At 47.8% G+C, this 20,672-nt stretch overlaps 1 protein-coding gene across 1 annotated transcript in view; it reads right to left on the bottom strand.

Annotated features, from left to right (window-relative positions):
* The window catches only part of CLCF1 (cardiotrophin like cytokine factor 1), a 710,354-nt gene extending 690,605 nt beyond the window's left edge, over positions 1 to 19,749 (bottom strand). The window contains exon 1 of the mRNA XM_086953264.1: positions 19,441 to 19,749. Within this exon, the coding sequence (XP_086809390.1) occupies positions 19,441 to 19,456 (16 nt within the window). The 5' untranslated portion in view covers positions 19,457 to 19,749. The remainder of the gene's footprint in view (positions 1 to 19,440) is intronic.
* Between the last annotated feature and the right edge of the window lie 923 nt (positions 19,750 to 20,672).

The raw sequence follows: 20,672 nt of genomic DNA, 5'->3' as shown, positions 1-20,672 counted from the left end.
CCTAAAGCACTCGATCCAGTGATCCTTCAGGAACCTGAAGTCTCTGAGGAGACCAATTTTTCACCTGCACAGCAGATCTGCACTTGGGATCTTCTTAACAGCTCTTCACTTCACGATATCATCAGTGATATTAAATCTGGCTCCCCACTGGATCCACTTCCCCCTCAAATTCTGAAAATCCTGGACACCTCTTCCTTTAATCTTATTCTGGATTTACTTAACTCCTCCCTTAAAGAAGCCAAGGTACCTTCTACATGGAAACATGCTATGATTGTGCCCATACTAAAAAAGGCAAATGCCGATCCCAATAACCCATCTAACTTCCGCCCCATTTCTCTCCTCCCTGTTTTCTCAAAAATACTAGAAAAACACATTAATACACAACTCACCCGGCATGTTGAATCTAGAAATATCCTTCATCCATCTCAATCAGGCTTCAGGTCCGGCTTTTCAACAGAATCTACTTTGTTAGGGGTCTCAGAAACGATTTGACGCCGAGTGGATGGGGGGGAAACCGTGGCACTCATTCTGCTCGATTTGAGTGCCGCATTTGACACGGTTTCCCACCCCATCCTTATTAATGCCCTTAAATCATCTGGCATCACCGGCTCGGCCCTCAACTGGCTTGTTAGTTTTCTGTCAGACCGTACTTTCCAAGTATTCTCTCCTTCCTCAGCCTCTCAAACCTATATATCGGCGTATGGTGTCCCCCAAGGCTCCACTTTGAGCCCCCTACTTTTTAACTGTATGTCAGATCCTTGGCTACGATTGCGGAACAAGCTGGGCTGACCATTTATTCATATACCGATGATACTCAGATCATCTACTCTCTTTCGATGGGTTCTCACTCCACTCTCTCTTCCCTCTGGTAAGGCTTAATAACATCGCCACGTGGATGCAGGCAAACAAACTAAAATTGAACGGGGGGAAAACAGAGCTCCTCCTGTTTGGCCAGAACACTACTCTGTGGGGGCCCCAACACTGGCCCGCGCAAATGGGCACCCTCCTCGTTCCCTCAAAAACAGCACGTAATCTTGGCATCATTTTTGACGACCAACTTTCCATGAAGCACCACGCGGTTAAAACCGCCTCTACCTGCATTACCATCATCAAGTGGCTCCGAAAGATCATTTGGATGCTTCCTTAGGATACACAGAAAACCGTAGTCCAGGCTTTAATCACCTCTAGACTGGACTACGGCAACATTCTTCTCCTGGAGGCTTGCAAAGAGGTGACCCGTAAATTACAGACAGTCCAGAACATGGCGGTTCGGCTGCTCTGCAAACTCCCCTAGAAATCCTCCACTTCTAATTCCCTCTGTAACTTGCATTGGCTCCGTATTGAAAGCTGCACGAAATTCAATGCTCTCTGCTTTATGCACAGAATCAATGCAGGTCGGGCCCCACCTTACCTTAGTACTTTGGTTCATCAGTACTGCCCAGCCCGTACTCTTCGTTCATCCAATCAGCACAGGTTTCAGGTTCCCAGAGTTAAAAGAGCCAGAATGGGAGGTCGTTCTTTCTCCTGTCTGGCTCCCTCCCTCTGGAACTCCCTTCCCCTATCTCTGCGTACTGAATCTTGCTACCTCAAGTTCCGTAGAGAGATTAAAACTTGGTTATTTAACCAATAATCTGCTCTTCTATCTCTCAGTTTGCTCTCCTCCCTAATCTGGTCCTTAGCGCCGGGAAACCTCCGGGTAGCTGTGCGCTTTATAAACTTAAATATAATAATAATAATGATAATAATAATAACCATCTCGGCAGCACGCAGGGCTCTCCTCTGGAACACGGAAGCCCCGCCCTCGACCAGGCACGTACTTTGCCCGATTTCCTGCTTCATGACGCTGGCTTCCCCTGACACGGCAATCACCAGAAAGGAGAGGGAGGGCGTTTCCTTCCTGCAGATCTCCCCGCCTACTCTTCCTGAACCTTCTTTCCGCTGCCCAATGGGCTTCAGACAACTCGTTGAACTCCCCCTTTCTCTCACGGGATCCCCGCCCACAGTCAGGCACCAACTTGCCTGACTTCCTGCGGCCTCTTTTCTGTGGTGCCTCGCAGGTGCACTGCGGCTCGGTCCCCGCTTTCTCCACGACAGAGGGAAGGAGCACTACACTTCCCAGAGAGCCCCCACCACATGCTCAAGGGGTAAAAGCATGCAGCGCTCCATGCCCAGAGCAAACAAGTCACACATGAAGCGCCTCGCCTGTCTCCCACTTGAAGACTGAACAGGGAGCAAGCAGTGCTTGCAGTTTCTCCCTCACAAAGAAAAGCGTTTCTCCTACGCTGAGCCCCAGAGTAACAAGGAGCAGAGCTGGGCACAGGAACAGCAGGCAGGCCAATATGCAGAGACCATAAGCAGAGGGGCAGTCCCTCCAGCTCCTCCCCAGCAGGTTAAAGCCTTGTCCCAGACAGCGGTTCCTCTGGGCAGTCCAGAACCCTGCTGGCTAGCAGTCCCAAGTAAGTCCAACAGCACCACACATGGGTGAAGCATCTTCATTCCGCATCCGTGAGTCCATATGCTGTCACAACGCGGTTGTTACAACGACAGCGTTGTGACAACGCATACCATTACTCTGCAAGTCGTTATAACGACTTGCGGAGGGGGGGTGAAGGTGTTGGATTTAAAATCCAACACCTTCCCTAAAGTCTGCACAGACTGGAGTTGCAATAGTAAATTTTACTATTCCAACATCCAGCGCCCACCCTCCGCAAGTCGTTGTAACGACTTGCGGAGTAATTGTATGCGTTGTCACAACGCGGTCATTGTTACGACCACGTTGTGACAGAATGCGGATTCAATACTTGCGGAGTGAAGAGGCATATTCCCTTACATGGGGTCACAGCCCCAACACTTATATTATTGTTATTATTATTATTTATTTTATTTTTATTTTAGCGATTTGTAAAGCGCCTGGTGACCCGAGGGCATCCCCGCGCTATAATTTTTATGGCGATCCTGAGGACAGAAGGAAGGACTTTATTTAGGGAACAACAGCGTTTTCCGTTTCTTCCTAAACATCAAGTGATTGGATTCAAGTCGAAGGGTGCGGGGGAGTGCGTTCCATCTAGTGGATGCTTTAATCGAGAAGCGGCGGCCGCCCGTACGTGTCTTCCTATGTCTAGGGACATTGGCCAGGTTCTCATTCTCCGAGCGAAGGGACCTGGGGGCTTTGTAGGGAGTAACCAGGTCTCTTAAAATAGCAGGGCCGGAACCATTAAGCAGTTTGTGTGCAGTGCGCAGGGCCTTAAATTCGACCCTTTGGCGGATTGGAAGCCAGTGAAGAGCCTGGATTGCTGGTTTGGCTGATACTCTGGAGGGGAGATTCCAAAGTAGTCGAGCGGCTGCGTTCTGCGTCCGTTGGAGTTTGGACAAGGTAGCTTCTGGAGCTCCGAGGTATATCATGTTGCAGTAGTCCAGCCGCGCAAGCACCAGGCCCTGGACCAGGAGTTTCCTGGATAGGGGCGGGAGTAGTGGGAGGATCTTCCGAATGGAGCGCATTAGGCCAAAGCAGGTCCCTGCCGTCTTGGTAGCTTGAGTTTTCATCGACAGCTCGGGTTCTAGCCATACTCCTAAGGTTTTAATTTCCTGTTTCGGGGCGGGGATTTCCCCGAATACGTCTTGCCAGACCGAAGGAGGGATGGTGGACCATTGCTTGCCCAGAAGCATGACTTCAGTCTTTGAGCCATTTAATTTGAGCGATGACTCACACATCCAGGTATGGATATTTTTTAGGCAGTTTTGCAGATTGTCCGGGTGTTTGTCCAGTTTGGAAAGTGAGACGACTAATTGGGTGTCGTCTGCGTAGCTTACTATTTTAATCCCGAAGGGGGTAACCACATCTTCGAGGGGGGCCATGTAAGCGTTAAATACTAGTTAGAGTCTTTGTTCTCCCCCTGGCCCAAGGCTCTGCGCCTGGTCCAAACCAGTTCTGGGGGCACTCACACCTTTCTCTAAAGGTGCACGACCACCTGCTTTGTCAGTGTAGGCTCTGGCCCCAGACACACCACAGAGCGGTGGAGCCAGCATTGTGGTAGGCGGGCACAGTGCCATGCAGTCCCAGGTGCTACCCCTACCACCACTCAAAATGCATATGGGCCAATTCAACCTAGTGCTGACTCACCCAGCCGCTCTGGAGCCATTGCACTTCTCTATCCCCTGTCACTCCAGAGCCATACATGCAATAAACATCAGGCAGAGACAAGGACACATTGCACACAGAAATGCCCACTTCTAAAAGTGGCATTTCTAAAATAGTAATAATAAATCTGCAAACACAATTACGCAACATGTATTACCACTATTCCAAACTTGACCACTTTACTCCTCTCAGGTCAGGAATTACCACTGAAGCATATATCAGGGGATCACCAATGCATTCCTATGAGAGGGCAGCCTCGCAGTAGTAAGAAAACAAAATGGCTGTTAGTCACTACCAGGACATGCCACACAGGGCACATGTCCTACCTTTTACCTACAGCGCACCCTGCCCATAGGGCCTACCTTAGGTCCTACCTTAGGGCTGACTGATATGTAGTAAAAGGGGAGTCACAGACGTGGCAACCACTTTATGTGCCACGTCACGGTGGCAGTAAACTGCACGCGCAAGCCCTGCAATGGCAGAGCCCTGAGACAGGTTTGAAAGGCTACTTTTGTGGGTGGCGCAAGCAGCACTGCCAGCCCAACAGTAGCATTTAATTTACTGGCCCTGGGTATCTGAGATACCACTTTACCAGGGACTGATAGGTAAATTAAATACACCAAACAGGTGTAGACCAATCTTACCACGTTTACCATAGAGAGCACATGCACTTTACACTATACAGCAGTAATAAAGTGCCCAGAGTCCTAAAACAACCACCACCAGGTCAGAAAAAAAATACCAGGAGGAAGGCAAAAAGTTCAGGGATGACTCTGCAAAAAGGGCCAAGTCCAACAGGGATCAACACAGAGGGTGTTTGGAGGGGGAAGCAGCACATGAGGAAGAAAGCTAGAGAACGCTTGCACTCATAGAGCATTGAAAAAAGAGATAGAAATAGTTCCCTAAAAATGAGTAGTGAAACAATACAAGTCAATCAGTCAAAATGATGGTAAAGAGGCCATGCTCCAGCGGAGGGCAAGCACAAAAAGGGGAAGGAAGTCTAACCATCCAATAAGAAGAAAGTAATTAAGAGGGCCAATAAAGTCAACCAATGGTAAGCAATAGGTAGACTCTAAGGCCAATCAAAGTTTTTTGCATGATCTAAAAGAGGTCTAGGCGAAACCCACAAAACAAACTGGACTTAACTTTGGGATTCATACACATTTAAGCTTGTCCAAAGCCAATTTAAACATGCCCAATAGAGGCAAAACTGATTGGAATAAACAAATCACATATTCCCCAAGAGACTCAGTAACAACAACTAAATCGGTCTCAAGGAATTTACTCAAATCCCATTTAAACTTGCCCAAAGCAAATTTCAACATACCTAACACAAATAAAGCTGCCAGGAATAAATGAATTATATATTCCCATGGCTTCGGTAATTCAGAAGAAGGACCCATCCAAAGCCCAGTTACAACTCTAAAGAAACGCCCGTGTTTACATGGTGTATGCATTACACTATGGGCACGCAATGTGGGGATAAGCTTGGGTTATGCTTTTCTCAGAGCGAAAGTGGACACATTAGACACAGGAATAGTAGACGGTAGAGTAAAAGCTGGGAATTGTAAGAGCTTTCGATACAATGGGGTTTTTAAGGTGTAATTTACCCCCTTAGTGAGCCCCTTCAGTTGTCAGGCTCTGCGTTAAACTGGGGAGGACAAAAGTGACATAGTGCATTAGTCCGCCACCTTTTTCCTAGTGGGATTATAAAAAATGTTAATAACAACAAATATAAATAAATGAACACATTTTACTTAATTTTAGAGAGCCTCGGGTGAAGTGTTGGGTGTAGAAGTTGATATGCTTGGCTGTGGGGAGAGCTTTTCTTATAAAATGTTTCTTATTAAAAAATTTCATTATGAAGAAAGGAATTAAATTCTGTGAAAAAAAACAGTTAACGCGTTTAATTTGTTTTCTCATATTGAAACGTTTTAATAGGACACATTTTATTAGGAAACCTCTCTCCACAGCCAAGCTAGTGAACGGTTAGACAAAACACTCCACCCAAGGCTGTCTTGGTTTAAGTGCTGCAATTCAATTTAACAAAACAAAAAAAATGAAGAGCTTTAGGGTGTAAAGATAAGTTCACAAAATAATTCAAAAGCAGTGGTGAAGGAAAGTGTGCACTATTAACCCTGCCACAATACACACCTTGAAGATATGAGACACGGCATATCATATAACAGTACAAAAGGGAACACCAGAAACTAAGGTACACTGTGAGAATCCGTTCCAGAGACTGAAAAGAATTATGCACCTAATTCAAACAACTTCAAATGGTACTATGTTCATTCATCAGCTCCAGGCATTAACAACTAATATTTGGGCTGGTTGAAATTTGGTAGCATAACTTCACTACGCCATGATGAACTCCAGGACTCCAGAAGGGTTAAATGCGTATATATTGGTCATTTTGAAAGCCCAACTGGATTTCATTATTCAGTGGCTTGGTGCACCCAGATGTTCCAACTCAGGGAGGTCCAGAGAAGAGATAGCATGAAAGCCCTGGCAGTACCTCTTCCTTGTACCGCTTCTTACCGAAGTACTTCAGGTTATGGCCACCTCTGCTCCAATCAATCAATCAGTATTTATAGATCGCAGCTAATCACTCCAAGGGGGATCCAAGCGCTGTGGTCTCATAGGTCTCTAGCTCAAGAGCAGGGTCTTTAGTCTTCCTGAAGTCCGCCGGTGTGGGTGCTGTTCGTAGGTGGAGTGGGAGGTCATTCCAGGACTTGGCAGAGAGGTAGGAGAAAGAACGGCCTCTGTTGTGGCTTAGGTGAATGTGAGGGACGGGAGCGAGGGTAAGGGAGGCAGAGCGCAGTTGTCTGGTGGCCTGGTGAAAATTCAGGTGGTGGTTGACGTAAGGTGGACCCTGGTCATGGAGAGCTTTGAGGGCGATGGTCAGCATCTTGAACTGGCATCTTTTGTGAAGCATTTCAAAGGCGCTAAAGTTCTGACTTCATAGCACAAGTGATGGCCCTGACAGAGTGTCTCAGATGTCAAACAAGATGTCACGAGTGGGGATGGTTATGGTTCTTCAGCTCCTGCACTGTTAACCCAACTGACGTATTTTAAGACTATTTTGAGTTTATGTTAAAACAGTAAAATCACATTGTCATATTTTTTCAACAAATGCTACTGGGTTTCTAAAGGCATGCCATTGTTTTTAAATCAAGGTAATTGTGTTAAATATACGGTTGTGATACGTGTGTGGAGCAACTAGTTTTACAGTTAACATCCTCTGGAGTGGCTTCTATAAAATATCACCCGTCCCTCAATTCAATGCTATTGCTTCACTCTCCCTTTCACTACCTCAATTCCACCGTACGTTGAGTGGCTCTTCATAGCAGCAGCAGCTCCTCCATAATGGTGGAGGAGCATCGCCCCACTGTCAATCAATCAATCAAAAATACGTTTATTTTGACCATTAGGCCTTTAAACTACATGTCATCTTATCACAGAATAAAAATACAATTATTAAAATTCATAGAAACCTAAAAACCAATTTCATAATATTCTCATAAAAACATATTTTTGTAATAACACATTATAAATCACGGTGAAGTACTTAAAAACTACAATAGATAAAATCATTATAAACATTCTATTTCTATCAATTTGTCACCCCTTGGACCACCCTATTTTGAATCATTGTTCCAACAGAAATCTTTTGGCTACTTGTATAAATTTTGCCAAGGCGATTGCACTCTCCAAGGTCTGCATATCCATGAGTAGCTTGATTGCTTGCAACCTTGTCCTTGTTCTATATTTTAAAAAGAGTGGCCTTAAAATCAAGCACTGTACTGATATCAATTTTGGGCAATCGATTACAAAAAGAACACTAGTACATTAAATCTAGTCCACAAGTACATTTACCATAGTCGTCCATTAGCATATTTTTTACTTTCTCATTTGTATGGGCGGGATTAATACCTATTCTCACTTTTAATAATTCTAATCTCATCCTATGATCGGGGACAGTATCTAAGTATGGGTATGAATTATCATTACTCCAGGTTTTTATCATAAATTGCACAGACTTTTTTTGCTTCAAATACTCCATATCGATCTGTCTGTATTTTTCATTTCCCTGATTTCTTAAGACACTCTTCCCTTCATCAATACACAATGAATCTGGGTCAATTTTTGCTTCCAGGGTTTCGCAAATAAAGTACAATTTATTTCTAGTAGCTTTTGCCACTTCAGTTCACTTTGTTGGATCTCCCTCCTACACCAACCCAACACTTTCTCCTCTTCTCCAGCTCCCATCCTTTTCCAAAATCGGCACAGATTTACCTGTGCTTGTATATTCCATGCTGGCCAGTCCAAAGCCTGTATCATTGAGGAGCTAGGCAAGGAGAGAAGAGATTTTAGACATTTTCCTTCCTCCTTCTCCCAGTCACATTTCCCCCCCAAGCACAGGATTTCCGCACCATACTGCACTTGCGGGGGGATCATAGCCTTATTCATCATAGCCTTAAGCATTGCCCCACTCGCCCGGCTCAGAGCCAGCACCTGAAAAATAAATCTATATTTTATTACCATTTTATTTTTCAGCTACTGGCTTAGCCAGTGTGTATAGGCAGAGGCCGGGTCGGGCCATGGGAGGGAGGAGGAATGAAATGGCTGTGCACTTTTAAGTGTGTATGTCTGCAGCCGTCTTAGGTCAGCCAAACAGACATGCGCAGTTAGGTTTCTCCAACCAAGCTGTATTGCACAGCCAAGTTGCAGAAATATCACAGACTCCCTGTACCTGAGCAAGCGTTGAACTAGTCCACTCAGCCCAATCCCTGCGCTGCTTTCATGCTACTGGTAATAGCATGAGAGCAGCTTGGGGATTGCACAGGGATCTCTGATGCTTTCCCAGTGTCTGCTGGGACTAGGAAGCAGAGGAACACCGAGGCCTGAGGCAGCCAGCAGCTTCCGGTAGGTATTTTTTTTATTATTACCCCTCCCTGTGCGCTCTCTCTCCCGCACTTCCCTCTCAGCCCTTATACCTGCCCACCACTTTTATATGTGCCTAGTCTGGTGGACTAGTGGACCAATGTATCCACTGTAGGAGCCTGTGTTCAGTCTCATGGTCACAGGTTCAAATTCCGGGGGCTCCAGTCATCCTTTCATCATTCTAAGGGCAATAAAATGAGTACCATTGAGTCGGGTAACAATAAACATCTGTTATTCAGCGCCAAGATACTATTGGGTGAACATGTTCTTTATAAATATTTATGTTATGTTCTTTTTTTTCCCTTCCAAATATTTTCACCACGGGCCTGCTCTGTCTTTTTGTCGAGAATATGCCTCTACTTGTCGTTTCTGCCCTCCCCCACTTCTTACTTTCTCCCCGTGCCGCTTTCACACTATCCATTTCTTGTGCACTCTTCGTGTCCTCTCCTCTGCAATTTCTTTATTTCTTGGTCCCTTCATCAGTGTCTATCTTCTCTCCCGTACCGCAGCAGTCTTTCTATTTTCATTTCACTCTTTCTTTCTCAAGTGTGTCTTTTCTGCTTATCCCTTTCTCTCTTGTAGATTTACTTATTGATAGAGTTTTGCTTAGCGCTGTGTCACCATACAGGCACTTCGGAGAGATTTATGTCAGTTGTGATGATGGCGACGTGAAGAATCCAATCAGTGTCCCAATTTCCAGTCATGCTGGAAATATTTTTAGAGTGGAGGAGTGAGGTAATAATGTCACTCCAAGGAAGTCGCGGAGGATATTTGGGATGTTTCTTTGCGAATACAAAAATTCTGCCAGATTTCAAATATGCAAACACTCCTAGTTGCAGTGCCACTACACGAGTTCGGGTCTATTCTTGAAAGACATGTTCTCCTCTCTCCGATGGGCTCACATCTCTTTCTCAAGCACACTCTCAGCGACCCTTTCCCATCCTCGTTCGTCTCTTATCCTCCCTCAGATTTCATTTCCCTCTTTGTCTGTCTCGTTGTCTCCCCCACACTCTAAATCATGCAATAATACAATGCAGTAATAGTTTATGTGCGTGCCTTTCGCATTTACAAGTGTTGCCAAAGCTCTTGAGAGTTCGTAGATATTGCAAAAGTTTGACACAAGAGTTTGGGCCTCTCATCTCTGTCTGCCTCCATTTTCCATCGCTAAAACGTTTCTTTCTGTTTCTCCTCCCCCACCCCTCTCTTTTCTGTCGCTGTCTCTGATGGTTTCCAAGCCAAACCACAATGTTCCTCTTAACCAGAGCGAAACTTCCCTGATCAAACGCACCAGGAATGAGGTCTCTAGACCCACAATAAACAAACAGAGAATTTAACAAGTCCTGTCCGCAAAGGGAACGGCAGCCTTGGAGTCCATCTTGCCCCCTCCCTCCCTCCTTCCCTTTTGGAGCACTCTCCCTCCCTTTACCTCTCCCTCCCTTCTTCTTTCCAGAGTTGGAGAATTACTGCTTGTAAAACGCACCTCCTGTTTCCTCTTAGTGAGGCTCTGAAGGGAGGGGGAGGGGCGGAGAGTGGTTCCCAAGGATGGAGGAGCTCTGCTGAATCTGCCTCCGCTGCTCCTACTCAATATATCTAACCCCGCCCCCCTGCCCCCCAAACCCCCCATCCCCTGTCTTTTTTTTTCTTTATTCCTTACCCATATCTCACCTGCGGCTGCCTAGTTCCGCTCACATTGATCTTTGCTTCTATCCATACATTTACCCTCACTTTATTATTAATGTATTTGTGATTTAGGGCCAAAACGGACCTGACCCTTTTCTGGGGCTCAACGGTCTGTAGAGGCATGGGCCCTCTCTGAGCTTCATCAGAGTGCACTCTGTACACACCTGGGCCCTCTCTTCAGCACAGCAGTGTGCAGTCTGTCTGCAGAGGCCTGGGTCCTCTCTGAGCCTCTCTTAGCTTCATCAGAGTGCACTCTGTACAGACCAAGGCTCTCTCTGAGCTTCATTAGAGTGCACTCTGTAAACATATGGGCCTTCTCTGGTGCACAGCAGTGTGCAGTCTGTCTGCAGAGGCATGGACCCTCTCTGAGCTTCATTAGAGTGTACTCTGTACAGACCAGGGCCCTCTCTGTTGCACAGCAGGGTGCAGTCTGTCTGCAGAGGCATGGGCCCTCTCTGAGGTTAATCAGAGTGCACACTGTACAGACCAGGGCCCTCTCTGGTGCACCGCAGTGTGCAGTCTGTCTGCAGAGGCATGGGCCCTCTTTGAGCTTCAGCAGAGTGCACTCTGTACACACCTGGGCCCTCTCTTAAGCACAGCAGTGTGCAGTCTGTCTGCAGAGGCATGGACCCTCTTTGAGATTCATCAGAGTGCACTCTGTACACACCTGGGCACTCTCTTGAGCTCAGCAGTGTGCAGTCTGTCTGCAGAGGCATGGGCTCTCTCTGAGCTTCAGCGGATTGCACTCTGTACACACCTGGGCCCTCTCTGAGCTTCAGCAGATTGCACTCTGCACATACCTGGACCCTCTCTGGCACACAGCAGTGTGCAGTCTGTCTGCAGAGGCATGGGCCCTCTCTGAGCTTCAGCTGAGTGCACTCTGTACAAACCTGGGCCCTCTCTTGCGTACAGTGGTGTGCAGTCTGTCTGCAAATGCATGTGCCCTCTCTTAGCTTCATCAGAGTGCACTCTGTACAAACCAGGGCCCTCTCTGGTGCACAGCAGCGTGCAGTCTGTCTGCAGAGGCATGGGCCCTCTCTGAGCCTCTCTGAGATTCATCAGAGTGCACTCTGTATAGACCACTGCCCTCTCTGGTGCACAGCAGTGTGCAGTCTGTCTGCAGAGGCATGGGCCCTCTCTGAGCTTCAGCGGAGTCCACTCTGTACACACCTGGGCCCTCTCTTGAGCACAGCAGTGTGCAGTCCGTCTGCAGAGGCATGGGCCCTCTCTGAGCTTCAGCGGAGTCCACTCTGTACACACCTGGGCCCTCCCTTGAGCACAGCAGTGTGCAGTCTGCCTGCAGAGGCATTGAACCTCTAAGGGGCCAGCAGAATGTAGTGTGTCTGCAGAGGTCTCGATCTTCTCTGGGCTTCTGCATGGTGCACGCTATCTGCCAAGGCATGGGCCCTCTCTCTGCGGTTTAACAGATTGTAGTCTTCACAGACGTGGGCCCTTTCGGGGGCTAAGCAGAGAGCAGTATGTCTACAAAGGCTGTGACTCTCTCTGACGCTCAGCACTGTGCAGTCTGCCAGCAGAGGCATGGACCCACCCTATGAGCTTAGAAGAGTGCAATCAGTCAGCACAGGACTCTCGTCAAGTTCTTCAGTAAAGTGAAGTCTGCCAAAACAGACCAAAGCCCACTCCAAGCCTCAGCTGAATACAGCATGCCAACAAAGGTCATAGAACCCTCTCTAGTTAGTGAAATAAAGTGTACCAGCAGAGAGAGCCCTCTCTGGTTCAATCTTCCCGCGGTCAGGGCCCCGTCAATAGTGTTGTGTGCTACGAGACCTGTTTTACTTTTTTTTAAGCTACTTTAAGTTGTACTCTCATTTAAAAAATGCAGTAATGAAAACCATTCATGAGGAGAGCCAAAGAACGAAAAGCTGGCTCTTAAATCACACCCTATCCCTCCCAAGCCGGTTCCTTTCGATTTGATCTTCCCTTCTCACATGTGGAGAAGTGTGGCTCAATGGTTAGAGCGGCAGACCCTGATGCAGAGGTTTAGCCCGGGACCAGGGTTCAATTCCCGCCTCGGTGGGTCTTGGGCTCAAATTCTGTGGACCTGGTACCTTGGTGCCTATTCCAATCATGGAGTCCCACTCTGCAACTCTGGGCAATAGCTTGCTTAATCTCCACAACGGCCCCAACAACGCTAGGATGCCTGGCTTCACATTGGGGGTGCCCAGGAGTGGGCACTTCACAGGGAAAAGCCAGGAAGGGTTCTGCAGTAATGCTTTCAAGCGCCTGAGATACCGCTTCGGGGGTCGATTTGGTGCGCTATACAAATACTACTACGTTTACACATGAAACACCCTTCACCTTTTTATGACCACTTCAGTCTGTATTGCAGATCATTCCAAGGGTCCAAGGGGGCCTAGATAGTACAAAAGAACACTAAATAGAGGTCCAGTAGGCACTAAATAAAAAAAATACTCTACATTTTTCTTTTCCTCAGTCTCTTTTATCCAGTCTTTTGTGCATTTTAAATTGAAGATGCAAAATTGCCTTCTGTTACACCATAAAGTATCCCTTTCAAACCCACTTTGTTCTTATTCACACCCACCATATCGTTCATTACATCCAACTCTGCCCCTTCCAAGCCAACCTTTTCCTCTTGTACGTCCATAAAGTGCTCTTTCCAAACGTACATAGCCCTATCCTACACCTATAAAGTACCCCTTCTAAACCCAATCTGTCCTCCTTAGCACCCATAAATAACTCCTTTTTACCCATCATGTCCTCTTTAACGCCCATAAAGGCCCCCTTTCTAGCCCCCACGAAGTCCCCTTTTACAACAATACAGTGCCCCTTTGAAACCTGCTAGGTACTCTTTTACACCCCTCAAGCACCTCTTCAAATCACCTTCCCCTGAGTTTACACCCACAAGGCGCCTCTTTCAAACCCACACTAAAGCTCACTCAAAACTTTCTTCATGACCCCCCAAGAACCTCTCTTTCAGGCTGACAATGAGGGTCTCCACAGCCACAAAGATTCATTCACACCGAGTGCCCCACTCTTAGCTACGCAAAGTTAATTTTCAGCCAAACATTGAGCCCATGTTTTTACCCTCAAAGTCCCTCTGCCGGGACCAGCATCTGCATCTTTGTGACCTACAATGACTCTCCTTCACCCACAGTGTACTTCTTTGCAATCCATATCACCGCCTTCAAACCCACAATACACTTTTCTCACACTTACAATCAACCACTTTCAGACCCTCAATGTCCCTCCAGCACGTCCGGAATAACCAACTTTCATGCCAAAAATGCCGCTCTTTAAGACTCCGCGTCTCCCACTTTCAGATCCATCATGCCCCTCAAAAGCCACAATATAGCTCCCTCACACCAATGCAGCAGTGTCAGGCTCAGCGTCGCCCACTTTTAGATCCACAATGCTCCTCCTTCACTCCCACAGTGGATCTCCTTCACTGTCACAATGTACCCAGGGAGGGACCCAGTATCCCCAGTTCTTGAAATGGAAACATAAAGGTGCCTTTACTCTGTAACAGAGAAGGCCGTCAACAAACAACTGACCAGCTTCCTCGAGGAAAACAGCATCCTAGACCCTTCCCAGTCCGGGTTCCGCAGCAACCACAGCACCGAAACTGCCCTCATCGCCGCCACCGATGACATCAAGACAACGGAGAAACCGCAGCCCTCAGCCACCTTCGACGCGGTCTGCCACTGCACACTACGAACACGCCTCTACGACGCCGGAATCCAAGAGAAGGCCCTGGACTGGACCACCTCCTTACTCTCCAGCTGATCACAGACCGTCCGCCTACCCCCCTTCCGCTCCGAAGCCATTGAGATCATCTGCGGCGAACCCCAGGGCTCATCCCTCAACCCAACACTGTTCAACATCTACCTGGCACCGCTCGCCCACATCGCCCGAGTGCATGCCCTCAACATCATCTCCTACGCCAACGACACCCAGCTGATCCTCTCCCTCACCAAGAACCCCCACACCGCCAAAACCAACCTCCACGAAGGAATGAAGGCCGTCGCCGAGTGGATGAGGAACAGCCGACTGAAGCTGAACTCGGATAAGACGGAGGTCCTCATCCTCGGATCCACCCCCTCAGCCTGGGACGACTCCTGGTGGCCGACTGCACTAGGAACAGCCCCAACACCCACCGACCACGCACCCAACCTAGAGGTCATCCTCGACTCCACCCTCTCCATGACGAAGCAGGTCAACGCTGTCTCTTCCTCCTGCATTAACACCCTCTGCGTGCTCCGTAGAATCTACAAGTGGATCTGCACTGAAACGAGAAGGACGGTCACCCAGGCCCTCGTCAGCAGCAGACTGGACTACGGAAACGCCCTCTACGCAGGAGCATCAGCCAAACTCCTGAAACAGCTCCAATGCATCCAGAACGCCTCAACACGCCTGATCGTCGACATCCCCCACCGCAGCCACATCACAACCCACCTGAGAGACCTGCATTGGCTCCCTGTCAACAAGTGGATAACCTTCAAGCTCCTCACCCACGCACACAAGGCACTCCACAACACCGGACCAGCGTACCTCAACAGCCGACTCAGCTTCTACACCCCCACCCGCCAGCTCCGCAAACCACGGCCTCGCCACTGTCCCCCACATCTGAAGAGTGACCGCCGGTGGCAAATCATTCTCCCACCTCGCCGCCAAGACATAGAACCCCCTCCCCATCCGCCTACAGCAGACCCAAGACCTTCTGACCTTCAGAACACTTCTCAAGACCTGGCCCTTCGAACAGTAGCAGCATACCCTCCCTCCCCCCCCCTTAGCGCCTTGAGACCCTCACGGTTATGTAGTGCACTTTACAAATGCTATGATTGATTGATTGATTGAATTCTGAGAAGTGCCGGTACTTTCAAATTAAAGGTATTGCATTTCTCTTGAGAAGTGCCGGCATCCCTATCTTTTTGACCTAAAATGTCTCTCCTTTACACATAAAAGGCATCACTTTTAGAGCCAATGTGCTCCACATTCGGCCCACAGTGACTCTCCCTCAGAAACATTGTTCTACTTTCGATCCATGGCACTCTTTCAGGAGCGCCATCTCTTTGTTTTAGACACATAATGCCACCAGTAATAAGTGCACGTCACAACCTCAATGCTGTTTTCACACAAAAAATATCCACTTCCACACAAAGCCTGGTTCAAACACAATGTCTCCGTGTTAGAGGCCAACCATCTGCTCCGTTGCCACTAAAATGCTTCACGTTTATCCTTAGAATGTCCGATGCCAATTTGAAAATGCACACTATCATACCCAAAACGCGATTTGTCACAGCAGGAATACGGTCCTCCAAACCCTGCTCTGTTACACATACAAACCACAACTGCCACAAGGAAGGACCCCAAAAGTCCCAGGAATGTCCTATTATAGAGAGATTTTCGTAACTAGGCCTCATGCCTAAAATGTACTACACACACCCAATGTTCATCGGCATACCCCAGTATTCCATTTCAGGCCCAAAATGCACTCTTCCTGACCCAAAACGTCACGAGATGCACAACACGTCCTTTGTTACCCCGAATACCGTCTCAGACCCAGGAAGCACTCTGCCAGTGCTACAATCACCAGAGCTCACTTTGCTGCACTGCCCTTTCAGACATTGTTTGCATCCTGCCTGTCAATACCCGATAGCTAAGCCCAGTAATTCCCATAACACCCTTATTTTACCCACAAACACACCTCGAGCTCAGAATGCCTGCGGCAGGCAAGCAGTGTGATTCTCGGGGCACCCCTCTTTCTCACCCACTCTGCATTATTAGAACCACACATATTGGCAAAGAATCAGCTCGCAGACAACGGGCCTCCCTTACACATAAGAATCCCCTCTCCTCACTTGCACTTACCCAGCACTGTAGACAGCCGGTGGTCCATGCTCTGGCCTAAAAATATTTGTTTCATACACCGGACTGCCCCAGCCCCTCCCGTCACAGCACGAAGATCCCTCCTTTGCCCCAGGTTCGACTGTACAGTTCTTCACCCCGGCCCCCACCTCCTCTCTTCAACTTATTCTCAATTAGGATCCAGGAATGTGCTCTTAAAAGTGCAGTCCACACCCTAGCAACAGGCAAAATAACAGCACCCTCGGTGAGCCCAGGCCAGGCAGGGCCAGTCCCTGCTCTGAGGTGCCTCCGGTAGGAGGTATCGACCAACTCAGAGGCCTGGGGGCTCCCATTTGGGGTAATTTTGCTTCATTCGAGTATCTTACACACTAGTCCCAATCTAAAAAAAAGTACATATAAAAGTAGTTATCTACAAGTGTTCCTATCCTCCAAAATACTTCAACAGAAAAATGTGACACCATCTCTTTCGGGCTGAAAATGTAATTTTTCAAATGATTAGTTACTTTCCATCCTAAATATCAGAGCTTCCTTTCCATTTTCATACCCTTTCGTCATTTTGATAGAATAAAAGGAATCTGACCAAAATAAAACCCTGCCCCGAGTCTCTAGGACAAGAGAGAGGGTTTGTAGTGTAGGGCTGCTGCTACCCTTTTGGGGCAGACCCAGGGCAGATGGAAGAGTGGATGAGACCCCATGCCTTTTCCGCCTCTAGCGGTGGTCGGACAGGGGCCTGTGTGTGTGTGGCACAAGGCTTATTAGGAAGTGCGCTGCTAGCGTGGAGGCGTGCAGACGGCACGGTGAGAGAGCATAACATCACACAGCACACACTAAGTAATATAACAGAAAGCTAATAAAATACGAGGAATGCTACCAATCATCCTGTCCGGAGCGAAGCGAGGGGATTCGCCGAAGAGAAAGGGAGAGCAAAGAGAGAAACATGGAGGGAAAGGATGCAGAAAAAGACGTGGGAGGAAAAGTGTAATGAACAGCGAGAGGAAGAGAACGGGGAGGGGGGGCAAAGGGGAGACAGGCAGTGAAAAACACTAGCGACAACAGAGATTAAAAAAAGGGGGACAACGGAGTAGAGATAATAAAAAGGACTAGAAGTAGAAAAGAATGGTGAAGGGGAGGGCAAAAGAAGAGACAGGGGAGAGAAACGAGCGAATGAAGTGCAAAGGTGAGAGACTAGAAGACAGTGAGAGGTGAGCAGGGGTAGGGCAAGGTAAATAAGATGAAGAGGAAGAGGAAGGAGGAAAGCAATTACGAGGTTGTAGAATGAGGAACACGCGAGAGGAAGGGAGAAGAGATGTGACGAGATGTAATAGATTTAAATGCAGAGATGAGAGGAAGTGTGAACGAGCGAAGAAGGAAAGGGCAAGGAAGAAAGTAATGAGAAAAGGAAGGGAGAAAAGAAAATGAAGATAAAGAAGGAACTGAGGGAAAGTGGAAAGGAAGGGAGTAAGAAAAGAAGGCAAGAAAGGAGACAGGCAGAGAGAAGCAAACAGCGACCAGAGGAAGGGCTGAAAGAACATAAGGTAAAAAGTGGAAAGGGGAGCTTGATGGCGATAAAGCTGAAAAGAAAGAAAGACTATGGATTAGAGAAAGAGGGAAGAAAGGAACAAATGAAGTTGAGAAAAGGGAAGACTAACAGAACAAGGGAAAGCAGGACGCGAAACATTAAAAGATGGAAACGAATTGGGAGTAAGAGGTAGGAGGGGTTGACTGGACAAGAGGATACTAGATCAGAGGCGAAAAGGAGAGGTAGTGATAACATGAAGAGAGTTCATAAGGCACAAGATTGACAATAGCAAGCCAGGGAAAGAAATAGGAAGTTAAATGCAATATAGAGCTAAAGAGCACGGATACTCGCAAACATTTCCGCAGGGGCCAAATCGTTTGGTGTGGGCTGTGTCTGAAGGCTGCAGGATGGCGGTCTGGGAAAGGGAGGTGTTGGGTTGGGTGGTAGAGGGGGCTTCTTGAGAGGGGTGGGTGTGTAAGGAAGGCTTAGGAGGAACGAAGCATGTACATGTAGTGGCTGAACAGAGTGATACTAGGCAACTGTTTCATTTCACTTTGCCTCCTTTTTTAAATTATCAAATATATGACCTAAAAATACACGACTTCAAGTTCTATACTTTACCAATCTTCTCTTATATTTAGTTTGCTAAAGACCTCAAAATACACGACTTATGTTTAATTTGCTAAAGACCTCAAAATACATGACTTCAAGATCTATGCTTTACCAATCTTATGTTTAATTTGATAACCTATAATGTTGCTCATGCGTGATATTACTCAAAACAAGGAGCATGGCATTGGGGATGAGCCAGGGCAACGGTGAGGCATGGAGTGGAGTGACGAGTAGAAAGAAGGAAAGAGAAAGGTGTGGGTTTGAAATGCAGAGGAATTGTGTAACAGAATTCGGAAGGGTATAATGGAGGGAATGTGTGAGGAATAGAGGAAGGAGTAAGAAAGGAGAAAAGATTAAGGAATGAGAAAAGGGAGATGTGGGGGCTGAAGGAAGCGACGAGGGAAGTGGAGTGGGAGTAATGGATAGAGGGAAGCAGTGCGACGTGAAAGAAGAGTATAAGAGACGGAAGGAAGGAGTGAGATATGAAGGAAGGAGATGACGGATGGATAGGGGGATGGTGCTTGAGAGGGGACACTAGGACTGTGATGGAGGAAGGGAGTGATAGAGTGAAAGCAAGGAGGCATAAGACAAAGGAAACGAGGAGTGAGGGCTATCAGGACGAAGTACGACCACTTGGGAATGTTAAATGTGGAAAGGGGGGTGAGGGAAAGAGTAAGAGTCGCCGCTCGGGTCCTACCTGCGCTGAAGCCCATGGTGGGGCACACAGGCTCAAGGAGCGGTGTCCTCGGTGCCAGATGGGGTCGGGCCGGGGCGGAGTCCTGTCAGGCTGTTGCAGGGGGCTTTCAGGCCGCTGCGGGGTGTACAGCCGGTTCCATCGGAGGCAGTCCTGCTCTGAGGTTCTCCTGACGGGACCCCGAAGTCCATCTCCATTCCCAGCCTCTGTCTAAATGTTTATTTATTTTGGGGTTGGGGGCGGGGGTCGGTACTGTAAATAGTCCGCGGCCCCCGTGCTCTCCAAGTGACTAACCACAAGCGCCGAGGAGAGCCATCCCTCCGGAGGACAAGCCGGGGAGGAGAGCTGGGAGGCTGAACTTCGGATCACTCCTTAAACTCCAAACTCGCTGAGCTCACACGTCCCAGGCACAAGGGCGCGGCGGGACAAGGCTGCCCCCGTGTGTTGTACACCTCCAATGAGAACTGCATGGGACGGGGAAGAGAGGCAGGACGGGGCGGAAGAGACCAATCGTAGACGGCAGAGGAGAGGAAAGAGATGGTGAGGAAGATAGACAGAGGAGGAGAGGAAGGCGAGATGGAAACGAATACAAGGATGAGTTGTAGGATGAATGGGAGAGGACCGGAAGGGAGAGGAAGAGGACAGGAAGGGAGATGGAAGTAAGCGCCTTGAGACCATCACGGTGAGTAGCCGTGCTTTACAAACGCTTATTGATTTATTGATCGATTGTTTGATTGACATTCGGATGAGAGAGAGAGGAAACAAGTATGGATAGAACGGGGGTAGAGAAAGAAAATTCAGAAAAGAGGAATGAGAGACAATAGGGAGATGTATGATGGATGGAAGAGTATAGGTCGGGAAAGGTAAGAGTTTCAGAATTCGACCGGAAGATAAAGGAAGGAGAGTTGAAAAAGGAGGAAAAGGTTGATAGAAAAGAACGAAGGAGAGAGAAAAGCGAGGGAAAAGCACAGAAGAGGAGAGGTAGAAAGCACAGAAAAGGTGAGGAAGTAGCAATGGAGAGGAAAGGAAAGATGGAAGAAACTGAAAAGAAGAAAGTGATGTAAGAGAGTAAGGAGAGTAGGTAGGAAGAGGAGCGGTAGGAGGAACAAAAAGAAGAGGAACGAGGGAAAGAAGGGGAGAGGAAAAAGAAGAACGAAGAGGAGATGAAGAAAGAGGATGGAAAGATGAAAGAGGAGAGGAAAGTGGGACAGGAGATGCCACAAAGGAGAAACAGT

This window comes from Lissotriton vulgaris, chromosome 1_2 (genome assembly GCF_964263255.1).
Source record: "Lissotriton vulgaris chromosome 1_2, aLisVul1.2, whole genome shotgun sequence".
Taxonomy (NCBI): domain Eukaryota; kingdom Metazoa; phylum Chordata; class Amphibia; order Caudata; family Salamandridae; genus Lissotriton; species Lissotriton vulgaris.
The sequence above is the reverse complement of the archived record's forward strand: the minus strand, read 5'-3'. Positions and strand labels throughout refer to the sequence as shown.